Consider the following 12,445-nt stretch of genomic DNA (forward strand, 5'->3'; position numbering starts at 1 on the left):
ATTTTAGCAAAGCCAGAAGGGTATTTCTTACCCCCTTCTCAATTTTCAGTTTCCTTCAATATGCAAGACTGACCAAAACCCAAATTAAAGCTAATTTGCCAAAATATTACCATTAAGGTTGCAGTTCATGCAAACTAGAACCTAGGACAATTTTACAAATTAACAAAGCTACATGCATAAAAAATTATACAAAAAATGTTTGTGAATATTTAAAAGTTAACAAAAGTTGAGCTAATATTGTCTCATATTTCAGAGTAATATTATATTTTCATAAAGTACCTTTTTTATTACCACTATATGCTGCCACAGTGGTTTAAAATAAATGCAGTATAGAATTGACACGGTTAACAAGCCGTAGTGGAAGAAAACCCTTTGTAAATTTTGTAATAATCGGTTCAGGCTTTTGCTAATCATAGACATGGACAAATATTTTGGCAAATTAGCTTTAATTTGGGTTTTGGTCAGGATTGCCAAATTGAAGGAAACTGAAAATTGAGAAGGGGGTAAGAAATAGCCTTCTGGCTCTGCCAAAATATCAAAACCTCTGGTTCCTTGCCCCTCTTTCTTGCCATTTTGATTGTAAAACAGAATCCACTCTCTTTTTGGAGCAGTTTTTTGTAGGATTATAAATATTTGAAAAGACGCACTGTATAATTTGATGTTGCATAATCATTGGTTCACATGAAAGAAAATCTTGCAGCCATATTCAGATTTGGCCACGTCTATGATTAGCAAGCTCTCAAGCTCAATTAAATGAAAGAAATTCATAAAACATAAACTATACATTCCTACTTAGGAGGCTCCGTGATTTAAATTGATTATCATTTTTTTTAAAATCATTTTCCTTCAAGTTTAAATATTGTATATAACACATTAGTAATATCACAAGAACCCATCAAAACTAACCATCTCTCCATATTCATTATTTTGAGTTTTTCAGGGTCTTTGGTTGGGAACATTGTAGGGCGGATCTGGGTGTGTTTGTTTTCTGGCACCTCTGACCACTCAGCATACCAATGACCTTCTCTTGTCATTACCTGTCAGTAAATAGATTTTATGATCATACAACCAAAGAAAAAGACAACTCATTCAACTTGTGCACCAATTCAATATTATGTTATGCTAAACATTTATAAATCAATTGTTAAGCCCCAGCTGGAGTGTTGTATTCAATTCTGGGCACCACACTTTAGGAAGGATATCAAGGCCTTGGAGAGGGTACAGAGGAGAATGGTACTAGGGATGAGGGACTTCAGTTACGTGGCGAGACTAGAGAAGCTGGGATTGTTTTCCTTAGAACCGAGAAAGTTAAGAGGAGATTTAACAGAGGTGTTCAAAATTATGACAGGTTTTGATAGAGTAAATATGGAGAAATTGTTTCCACTGGCAGGAGGGTTGGTAACCAGAGGACACAGATTTAAGGTAATTGGCAAAAGAACCAGAGGGGAGATGTGGAGCAATTTCCTTTATGCAGTGAGATATGATGATCTGGAATGCACTGCCTGAAAGGGTGTTAGAAGCAGATTCAATAATAACTTTCAAAAGGTAATTGGATATATATTTGAAAAGGAAAAATTTGAGGAGGTATGGGGAAAGAACAGGGGAGTGGGACTAATTGGATAGTTCTTTCAAAGAGCCGGCACATTCACGATGGGCCGAATGGCCTCCTTCTGTGCTGTATGATTCTATGAATATCACAGCTGTCAGTTTAAGAATAAAAAAAAGGATCTAGAGTCTCATCTCTTCCCCCACCCCAAACTTCACTGCTAGCCAAGACCAGTAAACTCAGTATTGCAGAAGGGGAAGTGGAGAGAGAAGAAGAAGCATGTACAAAAGTTAGCCAAGATAGGAATTCAAACCCAAGCCCTTCCATTTGGTGGCAAATTTTGATTGAGCTCACTTTCAATTGGGTGTTGAAAGATTTAAATTGATGATGTTGCAATGTTTCTACAGTTAAGAAAAAAAACATGGTGTTAGAGAATCTTGGACAGGGGAAGGAAGGATGAAAGGAAGAGTTTCAGCTCAAAAGAATTACCTTCCACGATGATAAACCAGGCATCCGCTTCAACCCTGGCAACTCGGACGAAACGTCAATTAACTCAAGAGTTCCTGCAACAAATCACCATATTGTCAACTAATTTGGAGCTTTGGATCAGCATCTTCAAACATCCACGTTAAATATTCTTAAGTTAAATTTATTTGAGTGCAAAGTCTAGCATCTCCCCAAGAAGTGATAATTCAAATAAATTAGTTTAACATATGGCTCACATAATTCTTCCCCTCCCCTACCTCAAACCAACAATGAAAAACGCCAGCTTTTGTAAGAATTTGAAGTTCCTAAACCAAGCTAGAAGTGAAATTAAAATTAAAATGTGTCTCCAGCACTTTAGAGTAACAGTACGTTTTTACATGTAGGTATTCTCTTAAAGCGTTCCACTTTGATTACAGTCATTTTAAAGTCAAGCTCCAATGCAACTAATACAGGTTACACATACACCATTTGTGCTATCACATATTAAAGGACCATTGTGCTTCACTGAAAATGGACCAATCCATAACGGTCTCATTATTTCACAATTTTATTTTAACAAACAAAAATACACTAAACCTAAACATTGGACATGCTTACCTTCACTCTTCTCAAGAATGGCTGCTATTACAGCTTCATTTTCAATGGGGTTCAGAGAACAAGTAGAGTAGACCATTCTGCCTCCAACTGTCAACTGTTCCACACCACGGATTGCAATTCTCTGCTGTAAACTTGGAAGATATGGAAGTTAAAAAGGAGACCAAAATTTTGTTCCACAAAATGCCTGAGTAGATCAGAATTTGAATTTTTTTTTCAGGGCAAATACATAAAATGATAAGATAACACAAATTGGAGCATGCTAATTTTGGCAAGATAAAGACTTCTATAACAAAGGCCAGATGTTCCAGGAAAAAGAAGCCAGAGACTCCCAAACCACAAGATGACAGGCTGGACACAAGATAGTTTTTCTGATGTAACAAACTTTCACAATTATGCCAATCATTTCAAAAATAATAAATGTGTACTTCCTAAATACCATACACAAACTGATTTTGATTGCACCAGAAGTACATTTGCACACCAAGTACTGGTTCTTTTATAAAACTGGCTACAATAAAGTGAACAGGAATTATTAAGCAATGACACATTCCTAATCGTTGGCTGAATCCTCGCTCTAGCCAGACATGCAGTACTGAGGAATGATGAAACGTTAAACCGACCCCCTGTCTGCCTGCTCTGGTGGACGTAAAAGATCCTATGGCACTATTCAAAGAGCAGGGGAGTTCTCCTGTTCCCCTAGCCAACACCTCTTAAAAACAGATTAACTGGACGTGTCTGTGGGACCTTAAACAGTGACAACACTTCAAACGCAATTAATTGGCTGTAAAGCACTTTGGGACATCCTGAGGATGTGAAAAGTGCTATACAAATTCAAGTTTTTTCTTTTGTCTTCAATGTTTGTGGAATGTCCATTACAGATTAACGATATATTGCCTACACCATAATCTTAAGGCAAGGGATATAGAAGTCTCCCCCTCTCTCACATACAGAAGGCAAACTGTTTTAGCAGGCAGCAAAAGAAAGTTGCTAGTATTTTAAAAGTCTGAGCTAGCTTTACTTTGAATAGTTTAGCTAGAGAAGTAAGCCTTCATTTAGAGATTGTAATTTGTTTTCATGTTTCATAACTGATGTGTAGGAAAATTGATTTGTCACTGTGGAAACTGTATAATGTTCATTCATATATTGCACATAAAGTGAACTAGCTAATAGTTTGACACTAATGCCTTTTTTGATGGGAGTCTTATTCAGTCCACTATATGGCGTCACGTGCAATATTTAAGTTGCTGAAATAAAGAGCAACGGTTCTATCATTTAAATAGATATTGGTAAATATATATAGTGCACTCCAGATCATAGGGGACGCAAGGTCTGCTTACAGGAGAGACTAGTTTTGCTGAACCAGTGAGTATACTTGCACATTATACACTTAACTCAGTTAGAAAAATTAACAGTGGCCCCAATGTTGACCCGTGTGGAACGCCACAGATAACTGGTTTCCACCCTGACATCTTTCCACACACCACCACCCTAATAATTTGCTGTCTATCCCATTAACTCACACCTTGCAAATCAGTCAATTACGTGGGACAATGTCAAATGTCATCCTGAAATCCTCCACTGCCTCACCCATATCCACCAGAACAGTAAACTCCTCAAAAGAACTCCATTAAAATGGACAGACATAACCTGTCCCTTCTGCACCCATTTTAGCTCTCTATAACTAGACTCTAATTTACAGCAGCTGGAACTCAGAAATCCATTACAGTTAGTTCTTGTTTGTCACTGTAAAGAAAGCAATAATGCATTGGATCGATAAAACAGACCAATTCCTTAAGAAATAAATGTAGAAGACACAAGCTGCTCTTCTCATAATATAGAAGATAATTAATAGTCTTACCCATGCAACTGTAGACTGTTGCTAGTTGTCCACTTTCTCCACACGTCTATATTCTTTCTTAAAGTTGCATCACCACTATAATCATCAAGAAGCACATTCTCAAAATTCAGAAAGGCAAGTTGACAGATATTCAGACTTATATGCAGATAGTCAAATTTAAAACCTAGCCTTGCATGTTATTTGATTTCCACTCACTGGACAAGATTGCGCTTGATAATCCACTAATTTAAGAACTTCAATGGACTGGGGTGCTGCAGCTTAACGGGGAACAAGAACTCACAGAATGAGTTCAGCACGACAGGAAAGCAGTGTCTGGCAGCAAATTGCATGATGAAGTCCATGGCTCAAGCAGCCCTACCTTCATGGAGAGTGGCGGTAATGCAAGTTTAACATGAGGAGGGGGGAAAAAAGTATAGTTTAAAAGCAAGTTCAAATCCAGTACCTCAAGCAGCCAAATGCTAAAAGCTCAATTATCAGTGGCCGATATGGTTTAAACTACTTTTCCAAAAGTAACTCCATGTCACAGCAATACAATGGCAGAGCTTGTTGTAGCATTAATGGGTTACAAGAGTGGCAAGACATGGGTTCATACAAGAGAAATTCCCCTTTCACTGCAATGTACCAGAGGACATGCCGAGCAGAGGCAAAGAACCTTCCTCCATAGTGAAGGGAAAGAAAATAAAATCTGGGTTACTCTTACACACACGCTAGCATCTACTTTAGAATGTGTAACTGACAGAGGTCTGGGTGTATATATCAAATATACACACACCCAAACACTTTAAAAGAAACTATTAAATTTTAACCTTTCCTACAAAATGCTTATATGGATGTGTTTTTACTTTTGGTCACCTTCCTTTAAAACAATGTACTGAAAATACACAAAAACAAACCACTGAAGTAGATCTTAAATGTTCCGCAGCAGCTAATTATTCCTCAACATCATTGTTTCAGTCACATTAACATACTCACAACACTCTAAATGCTGGCAGTCTGTCTTTCACCATTTAAAGTTCACCTCCCAAAGAAAGCATCAGTTTGTAACGGTTCCTAGTGTCCAATTATGAAACATAATAAAAAGGGCAAGCTACACTACACAAAATACACTTCGATTTACATTCCTTCCTTGTAATAACAGGAGCTAATCTCCATATGTACAGATGAAGAGGATAATAGCAAATTAGCATGAATCAATGTGCAAAATTGCATTAGTGAATGACATGCAGCCAGATGCTGCATATTTAGCTGTAATGAAGGGATCTCTTTCAACTACTAAATAAATTATTTTGCGTGGTGTGCCTGCTATGAAGACCTACTGTACCTGCATGGCACATCGCACAAAATCCGGTCATAGAAGAGAATGTCCCTTTGGCCATCAGCCTCCATCATCTGTAATCTTGGTATGTTTGATGCATCATGATTTACTACCATAATGCAAGGGCTGTGCAAGCGCTTTGACTGATGGACCAACAGATAACACCGCTTGTTGTCAACATCATTAGCAATTACAAAACCCTCTACAAACAAAGAAAACAAAATGTTAGTATAAAATTCCAATACTGAGATGTGATGAAAGACTGAAAAAAAAAATCAAGTTAGTGAATAATATGAAAAAAGATGCAAGTTATTCTACTGAGTACATAAATCACAGGGTTGGAAGGTCATTAAAAAACTGCTCAAGCTTCACTTTTTTTTTTGCAGAGTCTGAATCCATTGATTATTGCAGCCTTCAAACAATCCTAGTAATATTATTCTATCTGTCAAAAGGAAACTTTCAAGTCCAACATAAAATAGCAGAATGAGACAGGTTATACACCACAAAGTAGAAAACAAAGAAGTTTTATTTTACATTTTATAACTTCTTTGCTATAATTATTCCACAGCAGAAGCCCCTATAAGATGAATTGTGAGAGAAATTAATAGCAGAGTTTGAGGTTGGCCATAAATCATGAGTGCCAAAATTGCAATTCATGGGCCCAACCCAATTGTTCGCTTTTCCAACCACCCCCAAAGTTGATCTCCACTGTCCTAGAAAAACAATTCCAACCTCAAATACAACTTACTTTAACTCAGAAACAGATTTAAATTCTCGATAATATTCTGTGTTTATAGAATCTGACATTGTAATCAGTAAATGATTGAAAAAGTGTACATATGCTTCAGCAGTACCCCCTCCTTCATGCTGAAGTATGCATTTCAACTCCCCACTCCCCTCCACCCATAACCTCCCTTACTAGGGATAATATGTTGATGGAAAACTATAAATCTTTTTTTCTAATAGCATCATCAAGCTAGGACATCCTTCTGGCAACATATGAACAGCAAGCTAAGCCTCCCACCAGCCATCAACAATTGCTGCACAAAAACAATTTACATTCTACACTTTTGTAAGAACAGTGAGCAATGCTGATTGAAAACATACATCATACTTTGCTAGAGACAGGGGAAGAGCACACCATGCTAATAAGCATTTTAATTAAACAGAGCTCCATCAGGGGAGCCCAGCTAAAGTTTCTCAGGTTTGCGCACATGCCTCCCCACCCCCTCAGTTGCCTTCCACTTTTGGGTAGATGCAATAGTTCAAATCCCGCCACGGCAGCTGGCGAATTTAAATTCAATTAATTAATTAAATTCAATTAATTAAATAAAAATCTGGAATTAAAATACTAGTATCATCAGTAATGATGGCCATGAAACTACCGGATTGTCGTAAAAACCCATCTGGTTCACTAATGTCCTTCAGGGAAGGAAGCCTGCCGCCCTTACCCGGTCTGGCCTATATGTGACTCCAGACCCACAGCAATGTGGTTGATTCTTAATTGCCCTCTGAAATGGCCTAGCAAGCCACTCAGTTGTAAAATCTCGCTACGAAAAGTCATAATAAGAATAAAACCGGACGGACCACCCGGCATCGGACCACTAGGCACCGGACACGACAACGGCAAAAAAACACCAAGCCCAGTCGACCCTGCAAGGTCCTCCTTACTAACATCTGGGGACTTGTGCCAAAATTGGGAGAGCTGTCCCACAGTCTAGTCAAGCAACAGCCTGACATAGCCATACTCACAGAATCATATCTTTCAGCCAACGTCCCAGACTCTTCCATCACCATCCCTGGGTATGTCCTGTCCCACCGGCAGGACAGACCCACCAGAGGTGGCGGTACAGTGATATACAGTCAGGAGGGAGTGGCCCTGGGAGTCCTCAACATTGACTCTGGACCCCATGAAATCTCATGGCATCAGGTCAAACATGGGCAAGGAAACCTCCTGCTGATTACCACCTACCGTCCTCCCTCAGCTGATGAATCAGTCCTCCTCCATGTTGAACACCACTTGGAGGAAGCACTGAGGGTAGCAAGGGCACAAAATGTACTCTGGGTGGGGGACTTCAATGTCCATCACCAAGAGTGGCTCGGTAGCACGACTACTGACCGAGCTGGCCGAGTCCTGAAGGACATAGCTGCTAGACTGGGCCTGCGGCAGGTGGTGAGCGAACCAACACGAGGGAAAAACTTACTTGACCTCGTCCTCTCCTCACCAATCTACCTGTCGCAAATGCATCTGTCCATGACAGTATTGGTAGGAGTGACCACCGCACAGTCCTCGTGGAGATGAAATCCCGTCTTCGCACTGAGGACACCATCCAACGTGTTGTGTGGCACTACCACCGTGCTAAATGGCATAGATTCAGAACAGATCCAGCAGCTCAAAACTGGGCATCCATGAGGCGCTGTGGGCCATCAGCAGCAGCAGAATTGTATTCCAGCACAATCTGTAACCTCATGGCCCGTCATATTCCTCACTCTACCATTACCAACAAGCCAGGGGATCAACCCTGGTTCAATGAGGAGTGTAGAAGAGCATGCCAGGAGCAGCACCAGGCGTACCTAAAAATGAGGTGCCAACCTGGTGAAGCTACAACTCAGGACTACATGCATGCTAAACAGCGGAAGCAACATGCTATAGACAGAGCTAAGCGATTCCACAACCAACGGATCAGATCAAAGCTCTGCAGTCCTGCCACATCCAGTCGTGAATGGTGGTGGACAATTAAACAACTAACGGGAGGAGGAGGCTCTGCAAACATCCCCATTCTCAATGATGGCGGAGTCCAGCACGTGAGTGCAAAAGACAAGGCTGAAGCGTTTGCAACCATCTTCAGCCAGAAGTGCCGAGTGGATAATCCATCTCAGCCTCCTCCCGATATCCCCACCATCACAGAAGCCAGTCTTCGGCCAATTCGATTCACTCCACGTGATATCAAGAAACGGCTGAGTGCACTGGATACAGCAAAGGCTATGGGCCCTGACAACATCCCAGCTGTAGTGCTGAAGACTTGTGCTTCAGAACTAGCTGCGCCTCTAGCCAAGCTGTTCCAGTACAGCTACAACACTGGCATCCACCCGACAATGTGGAAAATTGCCCAGGTATGTCCTGTCCACAAAAAGCAGGACAAATCCAATCCGGCCAATTACCGCCCCATCAGTCTACTCTCAATCATCAGCAAAGTGATGGAAGGTGTCGTCGACAGTGCTATCAAGCGGCACTTACTCACCAATAACCTGCTCACCGATGCTCAGTTTGGGTTCCGCCAGGACCACTCGGCTCCAGACCTCATTACAGCCTTGGTCCAAACATGGACAAAAGAGCTGAATTCCAGAGGTGAGGTGAGAGTGACTTCCCTTGACATCAAGGCAGCATTTGACCGAGTGTGGCACCAAGGAGCCCTAGTAAAATTGAAGTCAATGGGAATCAGGGGGAAAACTCTCCAGTGGCTGGAGTCATACCTAGCACAAAGGAAGATGGTAGTGGTTGTTGGAGGCCAATCATCTCAGCCCCAGGGCATTGCTGCAGGAGTTCCTCAGGGCAGTGTCCTAGGCCCAACCATCTTCAGCTGCTTCATCAATGACCTTCCCTCCATCATAAGGTCAGAAATGGGGATGTTCGCTGATGACTGCACAGTGTTCAGTTCTATTCACAACCCCTCAGATAATGAAGCAGTCCGAGCCTGCATGCAGCAAGACCTGGACAACATCCAGGCTTGGGCTGATAAGTGGCAAGTAACATTCGCGCCAGATAAGTGCCAGGCAATGACCATCTCCAACAAGAGAGAGTCTAACCACCTCCCCATGACATTCAACGGCATTACCATCGCCGAATCCCCCACCATCAACATCCTGGGGGTCACCATTGACCAGAAACTTAACTGGACCAGCCATATAAATACTGTGGCTACGAGAGCAGGTCAGAGGCTGGGTATTCTGCGGCGAGTGACTCACCTCCTGACTCCCCAAAGCCTTTCCACCATCTAAAAGGCACAAGTCAAGAGTGTGATGGAATACTCTCCACTTGCCTGGATGAGTGCAGCTCCAACAACACTCAAGAAGCTCGACACCATCCAAGATAAAGCAGCCCGCTTGATTGGCACCCCATCCACCACCCTAAACATTCACTCCCTTCACCACCGGCGCACTGTGGCTGCAGTGTGCACCATCCACAGGATGCACTGCAGCAACTCGCCAAGGCTTCTTCGACAGCACCTCCCAAACCCGCGACCTCTACCACCTAGAAGGACAAGGGCAGCAGGCGCATGGGAACAACACCACCTGCACGTTCCCCTCCAAGTCACACACCATCCCGACTTGGAAATATATCGCCGTTCCTTCATCGTCGCTGGGTCAAAATCCTGGAACTCCCTTCCTAACAGCACTGTGGGAGAACCGTCACCACACGGACTGCAGCGGTTCAAGAAGGCGGCTCACCACCACCTTCTCGAGGGCAATTAGGGATGGGCAATAAATGCCGGCCTTGCCAGCGACGCCCACATCCCGTGAACGAATAAAAAAAATAGTAGCAAAATTTAAAGTGCACAAATAGAAAAAAAAATTTAAAAACCTGAAACAGATTTAAAACTGCACATTTCTCCCACTTGTTTATAACTTTCAAAAAAAGTCAGAAACCTCAACTCAGGGAAATACAGCATTTTACATTTGGTTGTCTTTGTTGTCCCATTGCTTTGTACTTCACATTTTAAGGATGTCAATTTCATTGGAATTTTTGAAAAGGGAAATCAATCTGCAAAATAACCTACAATGTGCAATCATGACACAAGTGGCAAGTCAAATCAAATTCATAATGTAAGGATCCACTTGAAAAAGACTTGGACATTCATGCTAAACTGGGATTAGCAGACATCTCACTTCTAATTAAGTCAGGTCGCTGAAATGAGCAGATTTGCTTTTTACAGGTATCAGTGGAGTGAGTAGCACTCCTCTGAAGGTCTCTAATAAAAATGTGCTGAAGTGAAGCCTTTGGCATAGGAAAGTTTGAATGTCCTCCCATCAGAGAAAGGACAATTACCTGGGAAAGCAACATTCATGTCAGAATGCAGCATCTCAATCAGCTGAGCAGTCTTTGATCCAGGTGCTGCACACATATCGAGAATCTAAGGAACAAAAGCATTTCACAATGGATCACACGTTCACCCAATTTGAAACAATTCAACTATGAAGATGCCCACACAAATACTATACAATAAAATGCAACAATTTATATTTTGAAAGGCAAAACTTTTGTGGGATGGAGAATAAATTTTAGTTGATAGCATCCCAATTTCTTTACATGAAGAGGATCACTATTATCATTTTGAAAATGGAGTAAATCTTGAAGAATCACATCAAGATGAGCTCAGAACAGATTTAGACAGAAAAGGCCAGGACTCAGAATGCTGCGGTTCAGGGACTACATGTAGCCCTATGGGTTATAATTTACATATCACTGGGGTACATCATTTTCAGGGCTACTGATTTAAGATGACTAAGTCAAATACTACTTTATGGCAATGGATTTTGGGAATGGAATTCCACAATTCTATTTGCTTTTCATAAAAACCTTAAATCAGTGGCCTTGATCCACTTCCTTTCTAAGGGAATGGCTAAATCACTGCATCCTAATCTCCATGCTAAATTTAAATGTGAGATAGATAGCTTTTGGCAACCAAAGGTATTAAGGGATATGGGCCAAAGGCAGGTATATAGAGCTAGATCAGAGATTAGCCATGATCTTATCAAATGGCGGAGCAGGCACGAGGGGGTGAATGGCCTACTCCTGTTCCTATGTTCCTATACCCTTAAATGGACAATTAAAATCTTATCTTTGACAAACAGTAAGAACAGATTTTATATATCTCCCAAGTCTAAGCAACAGCTTCCACCTCTTACCTTTGACAGCTCTAGCCTCAGTCCTTCACCTTCCACACTCTTGGGCTCACTACCTGCTCTGATCTCCATAGAATTTTACACATCTCCTTCATTGCTGAAGTTTCCTCCAAGAAGCTTGGTTTCCTCTTTCGTGCCAAATACTTTTCACTTCAATTCTTCCCAACTTTCTATAAAGCCCAAGCCCATTCTAAACTTAAATGCTGTTCTCATATCTGTGGAGATTACTCCAGCATCCCCCTTGCACTCATTAACAAGATACAAAAGAAAAAAAAACACTTCTGATAGGCAAGCCTCTAACTTCCAGCGTCTAATTCCTCCGCCCTGATGCTACTCTGGTCAACGTTCCTCTGAATTTTTCTCCCCGATTCCTTTGTGCCATTGACTATGGGTTCGCTAGTGTAGCATTTATGGTATTTAACTAGCAACCCAGAGGTTGTGCACTAAAATTCCACCATGGCAAGTTGTGATACTGAAAACAATTTGCTAATTTGTGGGCTAGCACTAGAAAGAAAAAGAGTGAACCTGAAAGCTGCTAAATTGTTGTAAAAAGCCAACTGGTTTACACCTAATGTCCTGCAGGGAAAGGAAGCTATCTGGTCTAGCCTCAACACAACTCCAGCTACGCTACATGGTTAACTCTTAATGTCCTCCGAAGCACCCTAACAAGCCTTTAGTAGAATAAAGCCAAATGCTTTTTAAGAATCTACTTTCCAGAAAGTTGTGCTCATTTCTCACA

At 41.3% G+C, this 12,445-nt stretch overlaps 1 protein-coding gene across 1 annotated transcript in view; it reads right to left on the minus strand.

Moving 5' to 3' along the window:
* The window catches only part of nsun2 (NOP2/Sun RNA methyltransferase 2), a 38,521-nt gene that overhangs the window by 21,894 nt on the left and 4,182 nt on the right, over positions 1-12,445 (minus strand). The window contains exons 6-11 of the mRNA XM_068001912.1: positions 10,850-10,934; positions 5,809-6,004; positions 4,488-4,562; positions 2,630-2,760; positions 2,036-2,109; positions 907-1,037 (exon numbers count right to left, since the gene is read on the minus strand). Of these exons, the coding sequence (XP_067858013.1) occupies positions 907-1,037; positions 2,036-2,109; positions 2,630-2,760; positions 4,488-4,562; positions 5,809-6,004; positions 10,850-10,934 (692 nt within the window). The remainder of the gene's footprint in view (positions 1-906; positions 1,038-2,035; positions 2,110-2,629; positions 2,761-4,487; positions 4,563-5,808; positions 6,005-10,849; positions 10,935-12,445) is intronic.

The sequence above is a fragment of the Heptranchias perlo genome, chromosome 2 (genome assembly GCF_035084215.1).
Source record: "Heptranchias perlo isolate sHepPer1 chromosome 2, sHepPer1.hap1, whole genome shotgun sequence".
Classification (NCBI taxonomy): Eukaryota; Metazoa; Chordata; class Chondrichthyes; order Hexanchiformes; family Hexanchidae; genus Heptranchias; species Heptranchias perlo.